At 45.7% G+C, this 20,491-nt stretch overlaps 1 protein-coding gene across 2 annotated transcripts; it reads left to right on the top strand.

Moving 5' to 3' along the window:
• Positions 1-3,904: 3,904 nt before the first annotated feature.
• Positions 3,905-19,112, top strand: Actr8 (actin related protein 8). Of its 2 annotated transcripts, none has more exons than XM_038349737.1 (13): positions 3,905-4,115; positions 8,075-8,245; positions 9,505-9,615; positions 11,907-12,011; positions 12,258-12,431; positions 12,919-13,012; positions 13,232-13,364; positions 13,761-13,914; positions 14,763-14,858; positions 15,544-15,684; positions 16,531-16,795; positions 17,527-17,690; positions 18,818-19,112. In XM_038349737.1, exons 1-13 carry the CDS (start codon positions 3,993-3,995, stop codon positions 18,959-18,961), a joined length of 1,875 nt encoding a protein of 624 aa, XP_038205665.1. In that variant the 5' UTR covers positions 3,905-3,992; the 3' UTR covers positions 18,962-19,112. The 2 variants fall into 2 exon arrangements, with proteins under 2 accessions (XP_038205665.1, XP_038205667.1); XM_038349739.1 differs by lacking the exon at positions 3,905-4,115 and adding an exon at positions 4,560-4,629.
• The last annotated feature ends 1,379 nt before the right edge of the window (positions 19,113-20,491 follow it).

Genomic DNA, 20,491 nt, shown 5'->3' with positions numbered 1-20,491 from the left:
CTCTGATCTGGAAGAAATAAAGGCTATGTATTTAGTTCTGTTTTTTGTTTGTTTGGTTGGTTTTGGTTTTTGCTTTTTAAAAACAGGGTTTCTTTGTGTATCAGTTGCCATCCTGGAACTTGCTCTGTAGACCAGGCTGGCATTGAACTCAGAGATCCGCCTGCCTCTGCCTCCCAAGCCCTGGGTAAAGGCGTGTGCCACCACCTGGCACTAATGTATTTACTCCTGTTCATGTTGCCTTTTTCCAACTTCTGAAATACTGCTCAATGTTTTCTTGCTCTCATTTGTAAATAAGCCACAATATAATTATTTCAGTAGCATACATATATTTGCTTTTAAATTTTTATCTTTAATGTATTTATTTTATGAATGCATCTTTATTTACTACCAGATAAAATATCAGGATATTTATATGGCCACAATCATCAAAACTGAGCTTTAAATGACTGACTATATACTGGCCAATCTTCAAAACCATGGACTTCTATGCTATCTGGACAAATGGAAATTTGATCCCATTGCTTATGATCCTACCTATCTCCTTTCAGTTCTGTCTAGACTCCTTTCCGATCTTCCCCTAAATAGCCCTGTTGAGCTCACTCGTGCTCTTTAAGGCCATTTATGAGACTGAGTCTTAGTTGGCTTTATTATTGCCGTGATAAAGATTATCCTTATCAGGGAAGTGAGGACAGAGACCCTGAGGAAGAAACACTGCTTACTGGCTTGTTCCTCGTGCTTGCTCAGCCTGTTTTTCTCAGGGATGGCACTACCCACAGTGGTCCCTCATGCATCAATCAAGAAAACGCCGGAGATTGGGGCTGGAGAGATGACTCAGTGGTTAAGAGCACTAGCTGCTCTTACAGAGGATCTGGGTTCAATTCCCAGCATTCACATGGCAGTTCACAACTGTCTATAACTCCAGTTCCAGGGAATCTTGACACCTTCATGCCAAATATACATAAAATAAATAAATATTTGAAAAGAAACAACCCCGCCCCCCCGCCACACACACACACACACACAGACTTGTCTGTAGCCTGTCTGATGAAAACATTTTCTCAATAGAGGTTCCTCATCCCACGTGATTAAGTTGCCAGAAACTAACAAAGACAAATCTATAACCCAGGCTAGCCTTGAAGTGGAGCTTGAGATCTTCTTGCCTCTGGAGTGCTGGAACTGCACGGATTACAGTTTGTTTGGTTTCCCCTAGTCTTGTGAACAGTGACCACATGAAATAGGCACTAAGATGCTATAAAAATGAATCACGGTGCACGTCTAATGTACACATGTTGAAACCTGAAATATTTAGAGGAAAGCTTTACCTACTTGTCAATAACAAATGGGGACATAGTATCACAAGACGCCAGTGTTCAAAGAAAGGTGATTATAAGAGTAAACAGTTTTTGACGACTCAGTTATGTTCAACCTGCTTTATTTTTTTAATTCTGACAAAGTGAAGTGTGCAGGTGATTCTCAGATTATACAGCTAGCTGTGAGGGCTCACTAGAACTCAACAACCCCGTAGGTTGTGTGGCTGTGTCTGGCCGAAACATTTAAGTGTCACTGAATTGTAAGAACGTGGCCTTAGTGGATGACTTGGTGAATGCAGTGGCCTCTCGTGCTTGTGACCTTGTGATGTAAGCCTTCCTGACTCGGGATTGCTGCTGCATCTTTGTCAGCTAAAAGAAACCATTAGGAAGGGTGAACCAAGCTTTTTGTTTCATTTTGTCTTGCTTTTTTATTTATTTGTTTATTTTGGTTTACTGAGACAATCTCATGCAGGAGCGTATTCAACTCAGTACGTTCCTGCCCTTCTCAGGCACATGGGATTACAAGGTGCTCCCCACACCCACCTGAGATCAATTTATCCAGTTTTCACACCATATCCTGGGGATGACAATGGCACACTTCTCGCGGATCTTACGTTCTAGTGTGGGAGAAAGTGCACAGGAAAAATAATTGCAGATAAATGGCTTGCGTGTCTAAGGAGCCAGAAGGAAAGGATACCCGGGGAGGCTTCAAGTCCAGCTGAGGGAAAAGTCATGCAGGCAAGAGAAGCAGCAACAAAGCAAAGGAACAGCAACAGCCTGGCGATGGAAAGGACTTGACGTTAGAAATTAAGTGTATGGGCTCCTGATATGGCTGAGCAGGTAAGGACATTCACTATCAAGCCTGGCTGACCAGAGTCCTATTCCTAGGACCCACGTGGGAGAAAAGACTCCCTAGAGCAGTCCTCTGACGTCCACATAGGCACTTTAGCATGAGTGCACACACACAACGAAAACAAGAAAACCAAGTGTAGCTGGAAGAGTACAGGTAACACTAGAAATGGGCGGAAGGGCTGCTCAGTGGGTAGCCACAAGCCATGCCCTCTTAAGGGCCTGAATTCAGATCAAAGCACCCACATAAAAGGCTTGGGTAAGACCTTGTGCTCTCCTGTAACCCCGGGTGTCAGGTGGAGACATGATCCCGTGCCTGCTGGTTTAGTGAGACTCTGATAAAGCAGGACAGCTGATGCCCTCCTGGCTCTGGGATTATAGCACACAAAGAAATATGACAGAGTTAGAGCAAGTATGCTTTAGAAGACAGTTGGCCTTAAACTTGAGGCAGTCTTCCGGAGTGTTGGAACTGCATGTCTGTACTGCTACAACAAAGTTGTGATGGAAACACCGAGCAGCTGCATGGGCGGCTTCTCAGGAACTGAACTAAACAGGACCCCAGTTTAGAGACTGCTGGAGTAATACGGCAGGGGTGGGCTAAGTAAATGACATGACATTCAAAGAAGTGAACCAAGTCAAGATACTTTTCAGTCTCATGATGGTTTGAACATTGGAGCAATAGGTGAGCGGCCAAATTACCTGTCTGGCTTATTGTTGGGGTTTGTCAACCCTGCTCCACCTCCTGCAGGGAGCGGGGATTAATTATTCATTTTTTTTTTTTTTTTTTTTTGGTTTTTCGAGACAGGGTTTCTCTGTGGCTTTGGAGCCTGTCCTGGAACTAGCTCTTGTAGACCAGGCTGGTCTCGAACTCACAGAGATCCGCCTGCCTCTGCCTCCCGAGTGCTGGGATTAAAGGCGTGCGCCACCACCGCCCGGCTAATTATTCATTATTTAAATTTACAATGCTTTGGAGAAATATTAAGTACAGATATCAAATAGGCTATCAGACTGGGTCTCAGGAACAGACCAAAACTGGAAATAATATATTCAGAAATCATATAGGTAAAGCCATGAAATTAGAAGCAGTTACTCAAGAAATGTGTCAAGAAGAGAGAGACCTAGTCCTAGAGAACCCAGCATCAGAGACCAGACTGAACAGGCCCAGCAAACTGAGAACTTGGAGCATCATGGCTCCTGTGAGTGAAGAGACCCACAGGGTGGAAATGAAACTGATCATCTCAGACTCACACAGAGTACAAAAGGGTTAGGTGGGGCAGCACACGCCTTTAGTTTCTTGATATAGAAGCTAGCCTGATCTATATGGCAAGTTGCAGGCTAGCCAGGGATAAGTAGTGAGACCCTGTCTAAAAGAAAATTTAAAAAAAGAAAAAAAATGTATTACACTGGAGATGTAGCTCACTGGTAAAAAAGATCGTGCTCACCTTTTAAAAGTCCTTGGAATCTAGCCAGATGGTGGTGGTGCACGCCTTTAATCCCAGCACTCAAGTAGGCATTGGCAAGCAGATTTCTGTGAGTTCGAGGCTAGCTGGGCTACAAGCGCTAGCTCCAAAAGCTACAGAGAAAACAAAACAAAACAAAAAAACAAAACAATAAAAGTCCTTGGGTTCTGTGCCCACCATCATCAAAAACTACAATGTAAAAAACAAAACTCCAACCCTGTCATTCCCTACTTCCCACAGTTCCCTAGGGCCGACGCCAGCGGCGGCCATCTTGACTGTGGGCAGCCAGGGGCGCTGCGCCTGCGCGGTGGCTCTCCTCCGCTGGCTGTGCAGGCCGTGTTGCTGAGGCCGGGGTTGCTCGGCGGTAGCAGAGATGACCCAAGCCGAGAAGGGGGACGCGGAGAACGGGAAGGAGAAGGGCGGAGAGAAGGAGAAAGAGCAACGGGGCGTGAAGCGACCCATCGTGCCGGCGCTGGTCCCCGAGTCGCTGCAGGAGGTGAGGTTAGACCGCGCCTAGCCTGGGCCTCTGCTGGCGGGGCCCGGGTGCCCGGCGTCGGGGAAGGATTCGGGGTCTTCCTGGGTGCGGAGTCGCCCAGCACAGCCTCCGTATCTCCGGACCGTGAGATGTCACAGTTTAGCACAGACCGGACGTCCGCCGACACTTGTTCAGGGATGGTCAGAACTTAGTCTGTTCCTTTGTTCTCAGATCTCAGACAGGGGGAGTCATTCCCTGTTTGGAAGCAGGGGGAAGGTAGTCCCCTTAACTCGGCATTAAGAGTTTGTTCAAAAACAGAACAAGCTTAAGTCAAAAACATTTATTTAGAGCAGCGTGGCACACACTCTGATTGGCCAGGGCTTACTGATAAGTAAACACATTCCCCCATGGGAAATGGGCGGGGGCAGTGCACAGCTCTCAGAAGAAATCGGGAGCGATTAAATGCTCAGGATTTCCTGTGGGCCCTTTCTGAACCTTCTTCCTCTCCCGTGCGCGGGTTAAAATGACCTAACTGGTAGGGCCGCTGTGAAACGCAGAGTATGGTGTGGGATAAGCTAGTTCAGAGGACGGGTGGATGGTGAACACGTGTGTTTCCCTCAGCCTTGACAAGGGTGAACTCTTGGACAGGGAGAGGGTAGAGGTGGGAGCGGGGGCGCTGGAGATTGAGAGGGACCAAAGGTGTAGATGGAGTAGTTCTGGAAAAGAGAACGTACCTGAGAGACTTTAAAGGCCTGGAGACATCGCCGTTTAGAGTTAAGAAAGACTGGAGACCTTTCCAGTACCCACACAAGCCCGTAGCCTGGTCACTTCATAGAAGGTGGCAGAGAATGTTGGAATGGGATGCAAATTCTTGACTTGTGAGTGTGTCCAACCTTTTGCCATTGTGATGCATTGTTTTCTTGGACAGAGTTCATGCTTGAGAAGCCACTCACTTGAGTAACCAAGAAAAAAAAAAAAAGACAAAATTTAAAAATCTTGCGATTTTCTGTTGGGCTTCAGATTGAACAGTTAGCATTTTCTAGATGCCACCAGTGCCACATCCAAGCAACATGATCAGCTCTGGCATTCTCACGAGAACTTGATGCGGTAGGCGCTTCATTAGAGCGAGTGACAAGCTGAGTTTGTAGCAGATCAGTAAATCTGGGGCTTGGGCCTTTTTCTACACACCCGTGAGTGTGTCACACCTTGGACTTTTCCATACCTTCTGTGGCATCTGTATGTCACTGACTTTTCTTAGTCGTAGCTTAGTGATAATATCTATGAAATGATAATGTGGAATGTACCGCCAGGTTCCTTTGCTAACACATTAAAATATGCAATTACTAAACAATAATTGCCTGTGCTCCAGGAAGCTGTGTTCTCTAGAGTTTCATAAACCATGTAGTGCAGCTAGTGGGTCTTTGATGAGGTCTAGGCATCCGTGAGGGGTAGCGGGCTCACCTGTTTTCCCCCAGTCTACTGGGAAGAGGCCCACCATAGCACAGGGATGCCAACGCCATTCAGGGCATACTTGACGGTCTGCCATATGTGCTGGCACAGAGCAGTAAACAAGACAGAAGTGCCCCTCTCCACTAGAGAGTTATTGTCTATTGGGACGACAGACTGTAGAGTGTCGTGTCATGGAAAGGAAGGCTATACATCGGGTTATGGAGAGACCAGAACATTTAATGATGACATTTAATTCATCCCTGAAGTGAAGAGTTAGGTAGCTGAGAGAAAGAACATCTCAGGCAAAGGGAGTTACACTGATGAAGGTTCCAGAGCCATTGAGCTTTGTAATTAACAGAAGTTTGGAGTCAAGCTGGGCATAGTGGCACATGCCTGGAAACCCAGAACTTGGGACTTGGGAAGTGGAGTTTGTGAATTTTAGTATAGCCCTGGCTACATACTTAAGACTCCGTCTTTAAAAAATAAAAATAAAAAAAAAATCTAGGTTTGAGGATTAAATAGATTGGAAGGACAGCAATTCTGGAGTTAGAGAGTTCTGCCTGCCGCTAGGGCATGGTGAAGGAGTACCCAGCAGTCAGGCTGGGGTTGTGGTTCTCAGTAGATAATTCTGCTTGCTTGCTTGTTTGCTTTCTAATAGAAGCTCTTTTTTTTTTTTTTTTTTTTTTTTTTTTTTTTTTTTTGAGTCATGGTTTCTCTGTAGCTTTGGAGCCTGTCCTGGAACTAGCTCTTGTAGACCAGGCTGGCCTCAAACTCCCAGAGATCCGCCTGTCTCTACCTCCTGAGTGCTGGGATTAAAGGCATGTGCACACACTGCCCGGCCTAATAGAAGCTCTTAAAAAAAAAAAAAAAACAAAAAAACGATTAGGCTGGGCATGATGGTGCACACCTTTGATCCCAGCACTTGGGAGGCAGAGACAGGTGGATCTCTGAGTTTGAGGCCAACCTGCTCCACAGAGTGAATTCCAGGACAGCCAGGGCAACACAGAGAAACCCTATCTCAAAAAAAAAAAAAAAAAAAAAAAAAAAATGCATGTGAGGAGGGGGTGGAGAGCAGGGGTTGGGAGGTACATGCTCATGTAAATGCAGGTACCCATGAGTTCAGAAGACGGCGTCAGATTCCTAAAGTTGGAGTAAGTGGTATTGAGCTGCCTGATATGGTGCTGGGAACCAAACTGGAGTTCTCTGCAAGAGCTGTATGCCCTCTTCACGGTTGAGCCGTCTGTCTGTCCATTCCAAACCCCTGCCTTCAGAGGCATTGCCAAAGTCTGTCCTTCTCTTACTCTCTGCTGAAACTTTGCGTGCCTCAACAAATTTGGGGGCAGACGTTTTCCCAAGAGAACCCGAATTCTCTCCCGCAAGAGCTACAGACCCGTCCCTGCCATCTCTTGAATTTGTGCTGCACTGTGAGTTTTTGTTTGCTCTCTCTTCTGACTTACTGGAATGCGTTGTAGACTCTGGCTTTTAACCCCAGGCTCTTGCCAAATAAGGTAAATAACACACATGGTAACCCAAATATAGGTGACAAACTCATGCTGAAGCCGTTCTTGAGTGAAGCCTTAGTTTCCAACATTATGAAGCAATAATCATTTGCTTACATTATTTTCTTCCTTCAATGCTGCAGGCAAACCTGGCTGATTGTAGATGTCACCCCCAAGAGCTTTTGAACTAGCTGATTTCTAGGCCTGCTGGAGCTTCTCAGCCTCAGAATCTGTAGGGGAAGGCTTGGGCTCATTCCTCTTCTGTTCACGGGTGTACCCACTTGTATTTCTTAGTGAATGGAAGGTTCTCGATAGTAGAGAGTTGGTCCTGGCTGCCATTCTACCTACATTTTCTGGCATATAAACACTCGATAATTATGTGTTAATTTGCACTGGAGGATTTGGGCTTCATTCAGATAAGTAAGAATTTATTGAAATGTTTACTGTAAGTCCCCTCAAGGGACACCAAAGAATTTGCATTCAGATGAACCAGGGTAATGGGATATCTCTCTTTACTAAATTATTGCTATGCTTTTTAGCCTAATGGTCTGTGCTAGCTAGTTTTGTGTCAAGTTGACATAAGCTAAAGTCTTCAGAGAGGAGGGAACCTCGATTCTGAAAATGTCTCAATAAGATCGGGATGTAGGCAAACCTGTAGAGCATTTTAATTAGTGATTGATATAGAAGGGCCTAGTCCATTGTGGGTGGTGCCATCCCTGGGCTGGTCCTGTGGTGTGTAAGAAAACGGGTTGAGCAAACCATGAGGAGAAGTCAGTAAGCAGCACCATCAGCCTCTGCCCCCAGGTTCCTGCCCTGTTTGAGGTCCCATCTGACTTCCTATAACAATGGACAGTTATGGCATGGAAGTGTCACCCGGCTGGTTTTGTCACGATCATTCATCGCAGCAATATAACCCCGACTAAAAGGTGGTTTTTACAGGAAACATCGTATAAAGTGTTATGTATAATGTGTGTTAGTTAACCTCTTAACTGGACTGCTAAATTCACGTCTATATTTTTTTTATGTCTGCAGCAAATCCAGAGCAACTTTATTGTTGTCATACACCCAGGTTCGACAACTTTAAGAATTGGTCGAGCCACAGATACACTTCCTGCCAGCATTCCTCACGTCATTGCACGGAGACACAAACAACAAGGGCAGCCGCTGTACAAGGACAACTGGCTGCTAAGGGAAGGGCTGAATGTAAGTCTGAGGGGAGCGCCCGGGGGAGCAGCCTGGTGGGGGTGGGGAGGTGTTCCCTTGGGAAGGCTTACACACCCAGTCTTCCTAGGAATCTTGAATAAACATCTCCAGAGTTGTGCTTTGTAAAAATAGTATCATCCAGGGTTACAAGTATGGTCTTCATGTGAGTTGGTGTCAATTCCTGCTGCTGTGATAAATACCTAAACAAAAGCCACCGTGGGAGAAAGGGCTTATTCTGCTCACAAATTCACGTTACGGTCTGTCATTGTGGGGAAGTCAGGGCGGCAGGGACATGAAGCGGGCGAGCACATCCACAGTCGTGAGCCTGCTGAGAATCATGCATGCACGCTTCCTGTGCACAGCTCACTTTCTCCGCTCATGGACAGTTCAGACTTGCTGCCACCCACACAAAATAATTTACAGTATTTTAGGGACTTGAAACACTTCTTGATTTACCAAAAATATATAAAGGAATATGATATTGTTACAGAAACATAAAGATAAGCATTATATAGATGTTTGAAGAGTCTTAGATTTTTTAATTTATTTTCATTTTAAGTTTAGAGTATGTATAGGGGCAGTTTGTGCACATGAACACAGATGCCCACTCAGGTCAGAGGGGTGAGATCCACTGGAACTGGAGTTAGAATTGTAAGCCACCTGATGAGGGTGCTGGGAATCAAACTCAGGTTCTCAGGAAGAACAGTATATGCTCCTAACCACTGAGCAAGGGCAAGGATCTCTGAAATACTGTTTCTTGTTGTTGTTGTTGTTTTTTGAGACATGGTCTCCCAGTGTAGCCTCAGCGTACCTGGTACTCACTATGTATACCAGGCTAGCCTTGAATTCCTAGAAATTTGCCAGCCTCTGCTTCCTGTGCAGCACCATGCCCAGTATTAATTTGAATAGTGCTGAAAAATTTGTATTAGTCATATATTAGCCACAAGGCACCTGAGGTTATAGGGTTTTGCAGACAGTAGGCTTTGGTCTGGTTTCCATTTTTATATTTTGTTTGTTTGATCTGCCCTTATAGTACAGGCTGGTCTTGAACTCCTGATCCTCCTGTCTCTTAGCCTCTGCAGTGCTTGGATGCTGTGGAATTCTTAGGGTTATCACGGCTAAGGGGAGGGGGGAAATTAAAGAAATGCTACTTGTTGAGATTATGTACTCATTGATGGATTGGTTAAGTTAGTAGCATGTCTTATTTTCTGTTTTTATTAAATATGTTATATTGATCATCCTTTCATTTTTCTCTCCAGAAACCTGAAAGTAATGAACAGAGACAAAATGGCCTTAAAATGGTGGACCAGGCGATATGGTCTAAAAAGATGTCAAATGGTACCAGACGAATCCCTGTGTCACCAGAACAGGTTCAGTCAACTTTTCCTTTCCTTCAAATTTATTATTAGTTTTGCACCTCTATTGATTTCGTTGTGTATTGCTTAACAATGGGGATGTGTCATAAAACCCTAGAGAAGTGGCATCCATGACAGAAGACTAGGTAACGTATCTTTTGCGCACCTAGGTTCTACATATGGCACAGCCTATCGCTCCAGACTCTGGTATATAGTATGTTACTATGCTGCATACGGTGGGCAGTTTGACCACAGGGATGGTCCTGTGTACGCTGGGTGGTGGTATAAATGGAGACCACACTTTTGCTTCCCAGCCACCCAGTTCCGAATAATCACACAGAAACTATATTAATTACTGTTTGACCAACAGCTCAGGCGTATTTCTAGCTAACTCTTACATCTTAAATTAACGCATTTCTATTAATCTGTATATCGCCGTAGACTGTGGTTTACCAAGTTTCCAGTGTCTTTCTGAATTCAGTTTAGTTTTCCCACCTAGCTATATTCTGCCCTGCCTTAGGCCAAAGTAGCTTCTTTATTAACCAAAGGTAATAAACATATTACAGCATACAGAGGGGAATCCACGTCATGGTGGTGCTAGTGTACACCTTTCATCTCAGCACTAGAAGGCAGAGATAGATGGGTCTCTGTGAGTTCAAGGTCAGCCTGGTCTTGGTCTACAAAGGGAGTTCTAGGACAGCCAGGGCTGATAGACATTGAAACCCTGTCTCGAAAAGCCAAAAAAAAGGGAAACAAAAAAGTTGGCACTGGAGAGTGAGTTCAGTGGTTCACAGCGCTGACCGCTCCTGCAGAGGACCCGTGTTTAGTTCCCAGTTCTCACAAACCGTCTGTAGCTCCAGTCCGAGGAGATCTCAGGCCTTTTTCTGGCCTTCCAAGGGCATCAGACATGTACATGGTACACAGACATATATGCAAGGTAAGCACTCATATATGTAAAATAAAAACAGGTTTTTCGGGGGAAAAGAAGCAAAACAGTAAAGCCCCAGTATACAGCACGAGGGCACTTCTCACGATGGAATGTGACCAGACACTGTCCTGGGTGCGTCAGCCAATGAGCAACGAGGCTTTGTGCTTTGTGAAGGGCTAAGCCACTTCCGCCCGCTACTGTAGACGTCATAAACACTGTGCCATAAGTGATTTCCCTTTCTGGCGAAGGCTTCTGTTTGTTTGCTGGGTTGGAAAAGAGTGCATCTACAAAGAATTAAATGATGACAAGCATGGACTCAGACTCGTGACTGTGCAGGAGTCAAAGTGTGAGAGAGTGGGAAGGATTTGACCAACACCATTCTAGAGACTGATCCGCCATTTAGTGTGTGCGGCGTGTCTTATCAACCACTCCACTGTCTGTAGCAGCACACTTCAGTGCCGGCAGCACAGATGGGATTTGGGGTCTATTTTGATGTTGACCTTATGCCACCAAGCTATTCAGCTGCATAGGGCATCCTTAGCTGCCAGACGGGGTGTGCACCTGACCTCAGCATGCAGGAAATGTTCCACATACCATAACTTCATGCTTTCATAATAACACTTAAAAATATTGGTGTGAGTAACAAGCCTTGTGGAGCTGTAAAGTCTTTCTTTATATCTATACTCTGTAAATTATTATTTATTATTACAAATTACTTTCACTTTAAAACTTTATTGAAAACTAAGACAAGCATACCCTTCCAAGTCCACACAGGTTCAAGATCACCAATATCACTGTCTTGTTCCACGAGAAAGTCTTCATGGGCAGTAACATGTGAGGACCTATGAGAACTGCTTTCTTCTGCATCACCTCCTGCAGGACCTTCCTTAGGACTGGTCGTTTTCACGTTTGTAAAGAAATGTGTAACCAGGAGGACTATATCCCCATCAATAGTAGTGCACGCTGAGGCTTGTTTGCTCATTCAGTGCCTACATTGTTTGTGGTGTACATGCCGTCCTGTTGTACGACTGCAGCTTGCTGGCACCAGCAGCCCTAGACCAGGGAAGCTGTGTGCCTGTAAGTATGCCATCAGAAGGTCTCAGCTCCTCCGTGATCCTGCACCTTCACTGCCATGTGTGGCGTGTCACTGTTGTGCCATGGCAGCCATAGGAGCCTCATATGTTCCATAAGTCATTATGCAAATACGAGGTAGAAAATACAAGAAGAAAGAAATGGGGGGAGGGGGCCAGTTAGTACTTCTGAGGGGAGAACCAGTTAGTACTTGCCCATGTGTCTCAGTGTTTGAGAGGAGACAAGGGGACTCTTGCACTGCCCCCTGCCTGCAGAAATACAGTGTGTTTCTGATTTCTCATCCCAGGCACGCTCCTACAACAAGCAGATGCGACCTGCCATTCTAGACCACTGTTCTGGAAACAAATGGACAAACACATCTCACCAGCCCGAGTATTTGGTAGGAGAAGAGGTAAGAAACTTGGACAATGAAAGGAATGGAAACCAAACAACTGAGAGTCCCGAGTTCGGGGTTGTTTCCTAACACTTCTTGATCCTGTTTCTGAGGACCAGATACTTCTCTGCCCCTCCGGGTTGTCAGACACCACACTCAGGGTCTAGAGCACTCAGAAGAGTTTGACTTCTGGTCTTAGAGTTCGGATGTGAGTCCAGACAACCCTTAGGGACAGCTCTGATGATGCGCTTCTTCCTGCCCTAGGCCTTGTACGTCAACCCGCTGGACTGTTACAACATTCACTGGCCGATTAGACGGGGTCAGCTGAATATCCACCCAGGTCCTGGGGGCTCCCTGACAGCTGTTCTGGCAGATATTGAAGTGATATGGTCTCATGCAATACAAAAGTATTTGGAAATCCCACTGAAAGATTTAAAGGTGAGGGGAAATTCCCAATTCTTTGGGTTGACTTTCAGATTCTTGATGAGTCCAAGTGCACATTACTGAGTTGTGTGTGACAGTGTCCGGAAGTAGTCTCAGTGGTGGGGTGGTGGGGATATCTTATTTTCTTTAATTCTCCTCCAGCGATTTCTCCCTCTGTTTCTTTTGGTCTCTGAATACTGGAGAAACCACAAGCTTGCTCATGTCCGCGGCCTTTCTTCATACCTCACTCAGACATATTAACTCCACAAGTTTCCATGTCACACATTCACAAGGACTCTAAGGAGTCGAGGGAAACATAGCTGTTCCTGTTTCCTTCTGAAACCAAGAAGCAAGGCAGCACAGAGGTTCGGGCTTTTGCTCAGGGCCCATGGTCATAGCTGCTTCTCCTGCACAGGGAAGCCTCGCGAAAGGTGGCATTATGGGACTGGACTTACTAGGTGGAAGCTGACACTTTCTGTTTCTCATTGGTTTTCTTCTCTAGTATTACAGGTGCATCTTGTTAATCCCTGATATCTATAACAAACAGCATGTGAAAGAGCTAGTGCATATGATTCTGATGAAGATGGGCTTCTCAGGTATGCCCAAGATTCTGGTGACACCCTTTAAACTGTTCTTTTTCAGTGACAAAGTTAATGGGGTTCACCAGTTAATTTAAATGTGCATTCGGAACGGACTGATGTTCCTTGGGTGTTTGCCCCGAGATTTCTGGGTTCCTGAACAGAGCTGATCATTTGTTTGAGGGTGTCTACTGCTGTGCATCGGATTATTGACACTCTGCCTCTTTATGATGCTAGGGATTGTTGTCCATCAGGAGTCTGTGTGTGCTACGTTTGGCAGTGGCTTAAGCAGCACCTGTGTTGTAGATGTTGGGGACCAGAAAACAAGCGTGTGCTGTGTGGAAGATGGGGTGTCTCATCGGAACACACGGTACGGCTCTTCTCCCAGCACTGTCTATTCGAAACACCACAGCCAGAAATTGTCTGCGTAGGTGTCCAGCAAGCCTGGGCGATAAGTACTAGCCAGGTGAAATTGATGCCGGTGACCTTGCCCTTAGGGAGCTTTCAGCCCACATTCATAATACCAGTTCCCGGGAGCCATAGTAGGTGTTGTGCAGGTTAGCTCCTTGTCGTTCCTGTGATTCGTTACATCCTTATAGCAAAGCTTTATTAAGCAAGTCTTACAGAAACAAACCAAATTTTTCAGGTCTAAATTCTCTAGCGTTTGGAATATTTGCTTTCCTTATCATAGATATTTCTCAAAAACATGATGTGTATATTCTTAACTGACAGATTAAACCACCTTTCCCTCTTCTCCTGACTTCAGGCTCTGTCTGGCATATGGGGGCTCTGACGTGTCGAGGTGTTTTTACTGGCTCATGCAGCGAGCGGGCTTCCCTTACAGAGAATGTCAGTTAACAAACAAAATGGATTGCCTCCTCTTGCAACACCTTAAAGAAACATTCTGTCATCTAGACCAGGTGAGAACAGAATTAATATTGCTGATTATTTTGGTGCCAGGAAAAATGTAAGGCATTTAAAAGGAAGTTACAGCTTTTACTAATCCCATGCTGTTCACCGAGATGGTAAGGCAGCTGAAGCTCTTCAGCCGCTCCTGGATATAGCAGGTGGTGAAGATGGTCTCAGGTTGTATAAAGAGACGTAGGCAGCTGATGCCAATGGGGGTCTGGCCACGGCACCAAAGGGTGAAGGTGACAGCTGAGGGGAAATGGATGTAACACGTAAGGAGATAGGTGCGCTGCTTAATTAAATGTGGCTGTGTGCACTTTTATATTGTGAATTAGCAGCATTTTTAATCACTCATTGCTGCAGGGTTTTGTTTGTTTGGTTTGGTTTTTTGTTTTGGTTTTTCAAGACAGGGTTTCTCTATGTAGCTTTGGAGCCTGTCCCGGACTCGCTCTGTAGACCAGGCTGGCCTGGAACTCCCAGAGATTCACCTACCTCTGCCTCCCGAGTGCTGGGCTTAGAGGTGTGCACCACCACCGCCGACACCCATTGCTTCAGTTTTAAACTTTATTCAGATGATACAATTATGAATCTTATAAAACTTGGGGAACATAAAGACTGTAAATATCACAGCTAATGAGGACACATTCTTACTGAGTCCTGATGTCTGTCAGTGATGAATAAAACAAAAAGGACAAATGGCAGAGACTCCAGAAATTAAGTAGAGAAGCAAAGGACTGTAGTTTACGGTAAGTGGCTCTGAGTCGGGCAGCCGTGTTGTGTTGGCCTTTCTATAATGGCCTATGCGTAATTGGAGGCCTTTACTCACGTTCTCACTGACAGCGTCTTTTCCTGGAACCAGGACATCTCCGGGCTTCAGGACCATGAATTTCAGATTCGGCACCCAGATTCTCCTGCCCTGCTCTACCAGTTTCGATTAGGAGATGAAAAACTCCAGGTAACCAGGCAGACATATGTGTTCACAGGTGGAAGGAAAGCTATCCCTGGCCAGTGAAGCTGAGAGAATTGTCAGTGTGTCAGGTCAGAATGCCAGCTCCCTGTTGGTTGGTCCCCAAGCCATCATGGCCCGTTAGGGTACAGATTAGAATAAATCTGCCCCCCTTCTTTTTTATATATTATATTTTAATTAGGTGTATGTGTATATATCTGTATGGGTACATGCATGCACGTGTGCAGGTGCCCACAGAGTCCAGAGCAGGCATCGGATATTCTGGAGCTGGAGCTTCAGATGGATGTGAGCTGCCCATGTACGTGCTGGGAACTGGATTCAGGTCCTCTTCCAAGAGTACTCGTAACCACTGAGCCGTCTCTCCAGTCCCCAGGCTTTTCTTTTAATCATTCAGAACATGGTAGAATTTAGATGGGCACTGGCCTTGCTAGGACATCACAAAGCAGATGGTAAGGCGCTCACTCTGCATTTCCTCAAGAGTCTCACATGGTGTGCCATCTGTCCAGCTGGATGAGGGGTTTTCTGGTCTGTTACACAACCCTTTTCCCAGGAGGGCTGCTGCCCAGTGTGACATGGAGCACCTGTTTGGTGACTTTTGTCTGGGGAAGAATGAAGGTCCACCATTTCCAAGGAGACAGCATCTTTCCCTAAGCATCCTCCTTTTTATGCCCAGGCTCCAATGGCGCTGTTTTACCCAGCAACCTTTGGGATCGTCGGCCAGAAGATGACGACCTTGCAGCACCGATCCCAGGGAGACCCTGAGGACCCGCATGATGAGCATTACCTGCTGGCCACACAGAGCAAGCAGGAGCAGGTGCGCAGCCCTCTGCGGGAGAAACATCTCCTCACAGAGGAGAACTTTGCCCAGAGCGAACAGATCCTCATAATCAGTGCAGCTTTAATAGACCAACCTGGTACTGTTTTCAGAACTGCATACAAAATGAAGTCTCAATTCAAAATCTGCCTGAGGAATATCTTCATTCCTCATTAGCAGATACTAACTCGTTTTCTAAATGCAAGTCTGCACATTTAAAAGTTAATTCTGTGAAGACACTTGCCTTTGGCTTGTATTGTTTACTTATCTACTTCTGGATGTGTAATCTAGCAGTACTTTTGGTAAAATTTTAATTGTTTTGTACTTAATATAGAAAGTAGAAATACATCTGAGTTATTTATTTGGTGGGTCCCCAGTAACCTGGTGTCTGCTATGTACATAGCTGTAGTTCTTTTCATTGCTGATATGGAACCAGGGGTTGAAAACTTGCTCGTCTTTGTTCCTGTCCTAGACGAGAGGAGGAAGACTGGACCTGGAAATATGGATGTGTAATAGCCACAGGCATATGCATCCCATTCAAACATCCAGTGACAAGTCAGCTTAGTTGAAGAAAGTCTATATTGACATTTGACATTTCTGCTGTAAGCCCGTTCTCTGATGTACAGTTCTGAAACCTGCCCACATGTCCAGAGCCTGCTCTGGCTTTCCCGGAGCATCCTCTCCTGTGTGCTCAGGCTACGTAGGCATGGGGCTAGGCTGTGTGTGTGTACCATGGTGACTTTTGCTTGTGGTGTTCTGAGGAAATAGGGATAGAGTCCAGCTGGACAACACCAGCAGTGTCCTGTGCTCAGACCATCTACTGCTTTCTCTTTAACTTATTTACAGTCTGCAAAAGCTACTGCTGACCGCAAGTCTGCATCCAAACCCATTGGATTTGAAGGGGATCTCCGCGGCCAGGCCTCCGATCTCCCAGAAAGACTTCATCCCCAGGAGGTGGATCTGGCTTCTTCCCAGGGGGACTGTTTGATGGCCGGCAATGACTCTGAGGAGGCCCTCACTGCGCTGATGTCCAGGAAAACTGCCATCTCCCTGTTTGAAGGAAAAGCCCTGGGCCTTGATAAGGCCATCCTGCACAGCGTGGACTGTTGCTGTAAGCACACCCCGCTCACTGGTAGAGAAGTGCGGTGGCTTAGGCGACTGGTTCAGTCTTGATTGTGAGCACACCGCGCGTCCCAGTAGACAGTGGAGTGGGGTGGCAGCCAAGTGAACGGTTCAGTCTTGTGTGCAGTGCAGCATTTTCTCTCAGAACCATAGGCCTACTCCACCCTGCATTGCCAGGTGCTGTGAACACAGTAACGCAGTGCAGTTGGTTCCTGGCCCCATAACACTTGCGCTGCTGTGTAGTCTGGTGCTAGCGATGAAGATTAGCACACAGACCATGAAATCACAGCTCTGGTAGGCGCTAGAGTTGAACTACGGAATCCCAGCTGAGTTCTGATTAAGACATGTAATAAGAAATTTGTCCTCTGGAGGAGTTAGCGGTGGCTTTCTTGAATCTATGAGAGACGTGAGGGATGATTGGAGAGTTAGCATTTAAATGCTGGGGGCATTCTGGGCTGAGGAAGCCTGCAAAGCCATGGTTAGCCAGGATAAAGCTAGAGGCAGCCTAGGTTCCAAACCACACAGCAGCCCCCATAGGCCTCCTTGAGAAGTTTGGTTCTAATCCTGGGAGTAGCGAGATGGGAGGTGGGCAGCAGACCCCATCTGCAGTGTTGAAGATGGATTTTGGGGGAGTTTCTTGAGGCTGTTAAGTTATCCAAGTGACAGATAGTGGCTTGGCCATGTAGGTGGGTAAATGGCATGATGTTCCTGTCTTTTCAGCGTCTGACGACACCAAGAAGAAGATGTACAGCTCTATCCTGGTTGTGGGAGGCGGTTTGATGTTCCATAAAGCTCAAGAATTTCTCCAACACAGAATCCTCAACAAGATGCCACCTTCCTTCAGGCGAATTATTGAAAATGTGGACGTGATCACAAGGCCTAAGGTGCGTTGTTTCATGTTGCAGGTTGGGCAGTACTCAGATGAGACCAACCTTGGTCACATCTAATTGTTATGCATGTGGAGAGTGACATCTAGGGAGGCACTGGCTTGTGACTGGAGTTCTGAGGACTTAGATGTGGAAAATTACTTTTCAGAGGGTCACAAATGTAGTAGGAGTTCTTAACTAGCTTTCTTTTGGTTTGGTGTTTTTGTTTTTTAAGGTTGATTTTATGTTATATGTTTAAGTGTTTTGTCTACATGTATGTGTGTGCTCATATGTGTACATGGTGTCTGCAGAAACCAGAAGAGATGATTAGATAAATTCCCTAGAAATGGAGTTATAGATGGTTATGGTCTGGCATGAAGGTGCTGGGAACCAAACCTGGATGCCCTGGGAGAGTGGTTATTAACCCCTGATCCATCTCTCTAGCCCTGATTTGGTTTTATAGGTACTTAAGCTTATGGTGTAGAGCCTGGATTCCTGATCCTCCTGCTGCTTCCCCCCAAGTTTGGAGGTTAAGGAGTATGCTGGCTTACCTGGTGTTGAGAGACTGGCTTTTCTGGTCCTTGCTCTGCTTGGATTTAACCTTATAGAATTAATTTTAGGTGGGTCAGGAGATGACTTCTTCCCTTTTCCTGACAACTGGACCACTCCCTTTCCCTCCCTGGCCATCATAAGGAGTGGGTATTGGGCCTTGGACTGGAGATCTTCCGGGGCCTCTTTTGACTTCAACTAATTTGAAAAGCAACACAAAGCCAGAAGTTTAGAAATAGGTCCTGTCTGTGTTTTTCTTTGGAGGTGCCCTTCCTCTACTGGTATGGGGCTTGTCTGTGGGATAGTGAAGAGTGGCATCTTTAGTATTAAAAATTAAGAAATTCTCCTAAGCTGTAGCAGAGATGGGTGTGTCAGTTCAGTCTTCTGTACTGGTGCTGGTAGTGCTGGGAGTTGAACCCAGCCCTACATGTTAGACAGATGCTCCGTGGCTGAGGTACACCCCAGCTAGTTTTCTGATATTCCACACAGATGTAAAACCTGCTTTGTTTGCTATCGACTGAGCAGAAGCCCAACCCCATTTGCAGAAAATGATGTCATGTGTCTCATTTGCCAAAATAGCCTTACGTTTTGTGCAGGATATGGACCCCCGGCTGATTGCATGGAAAGGAGGGGCAGTGTTGGCGTGCCTGGATACCACTCAGGAGCTGTGGATTTATCAGCGAGAATGGCAACGCTTTGGCGTCCGAATGTTACGGGAGCGGGCTGCTTTTGTGTGGTGACGACCAAAACCAAGTCTCTGGACATAAATACTTGAGGAATATATGTATTTAATTTATTGGATTTGAAGCTTAATTTTCCTAGAATTAAATGAATTCATCTTCATGTTAAAGTATGACACTGATTTGAAATTATAATTGAGAAAAATATGAACTTACTCTCTTAACCTTTCTTCAAGGTTACATACTGCCACCTCACTCCCTCCCCACTGCGCCCCACCCTCTCCACAACGGGTAACCTTACAGTCCAGCCTTCCAGCCTGGTCAGCCACAAGGGGTGCTGCGTGCCTGTGGGAACCAGCTGTGGTGTCTGCCCTTTTCTCTAGCAGTACTTAGATCTAAAGCAGTCTACTCTGGGTTCCCTTGGAACTAAGCATTGTCTTTGCTTCTCCCACCTCCCTGAAGCATGTACGTTGCTTAATTACAAAGGGGTTTTTTTTTAATTCATTTTTGTTTTGTTTTGTTTTGTTTTGCTGTTTTTTTAACAAGGTTCTATTTACAAAGTACCAGTTCGGAGCTAAGTTTCCTGAGGCAAGGACTGAAGGGCAAGGCTGGCTGGTTTTCTTGCTCTGTTCCCTCTAGGGCAGGTTTAGGGAAAGGACAACACAGCACTTTAAAAGGAGACTATGTTCCCTTCCTAGAATTAAACAGACAGGATTGAAGACTTATTTAGAACACTTTTAAACCCAGCATTTAGGAGGCAGGCCGATATCATGAGTTCTAGGCCAGCCTGGTCTATAGAGCAAGTTCCAGGACAGCCAGGGCTACACAGAGAACACTCCATCCCACCCACCTCATCCCACCCCCAAAAAATAAAACGAAAGAAGAATCTAGAATCATTAGCCTGTACTGTACAGGTAAATCAGGTGGCTGCCGTAGTTTATAACTAACTTCATCTTTAAGCCTCTAGTTTGCCTTTTCCTGAGGAACAAGTAAAAGCTTTTGGAGTTCAGCATGATCAGCCAACTTCAATCTGTGAACATTCTGGAGAGAAGCTGAACTAAATATAGCCAGCTAGTCTGGACCTTTAGAGAGCCTCTGAGCTGTAGCAAGTTACCAAAAGGACATGGTATAGACAAGGGCAGGGCAGGGAACAGTCCCTGGAGCTGTGACACAAGGAAGGTAGGTTAGGTGGAGCAGGTGGCTTCAGCCTGCTGTTACATATCTGCTCCTGCCATCACCATCACCAGAATGGGCTTGGGGAGGACTGAGAGAGAGAGAAAAGTAGAGACGGATGAGACCTGGAGCTAGTCAGAGAATGTGTAAGATGGGGAATTGTGGGACTGTAAGAGTCACCAGGTAAAGTTCTTGGCTGGGACCAAGAGGGGTCCTTGGATGTAGCAATGGTTAACCAGGTAATATGATTTGGATATATACTTTCAAGTTTGAAAATTACCTGTTCTTTTATGTTTTTGCCTCAACTTACAGAATGTGATTTTATGTTTCTGGGTCGTTGGAACAGAGATTACCATCAGCCCTATGCTTTCAGATGTATAATCTACCTGTTGTAATTGTCCTCCACATGAGTCTCTC

This window comes from Arvicola amphibius, chromosome 12 (assembly GCF_903992535.2).
Source record: "Arvicola amphibius chromosome 12, mArvAmp1.2, whole genome shotgun sequence".
In the NCBI taxonomy this organism is placed as follows: Eukaryota; Metazoa; Chordata; class Mammalia; order Rodentia; family Cricetidae; genus Arvicola; species Arvicola amphibius.
Note: the sequence above shows the minus strand (reverse complement) of the source record. Positions and strands in the feature narration are given on the sequence as shown.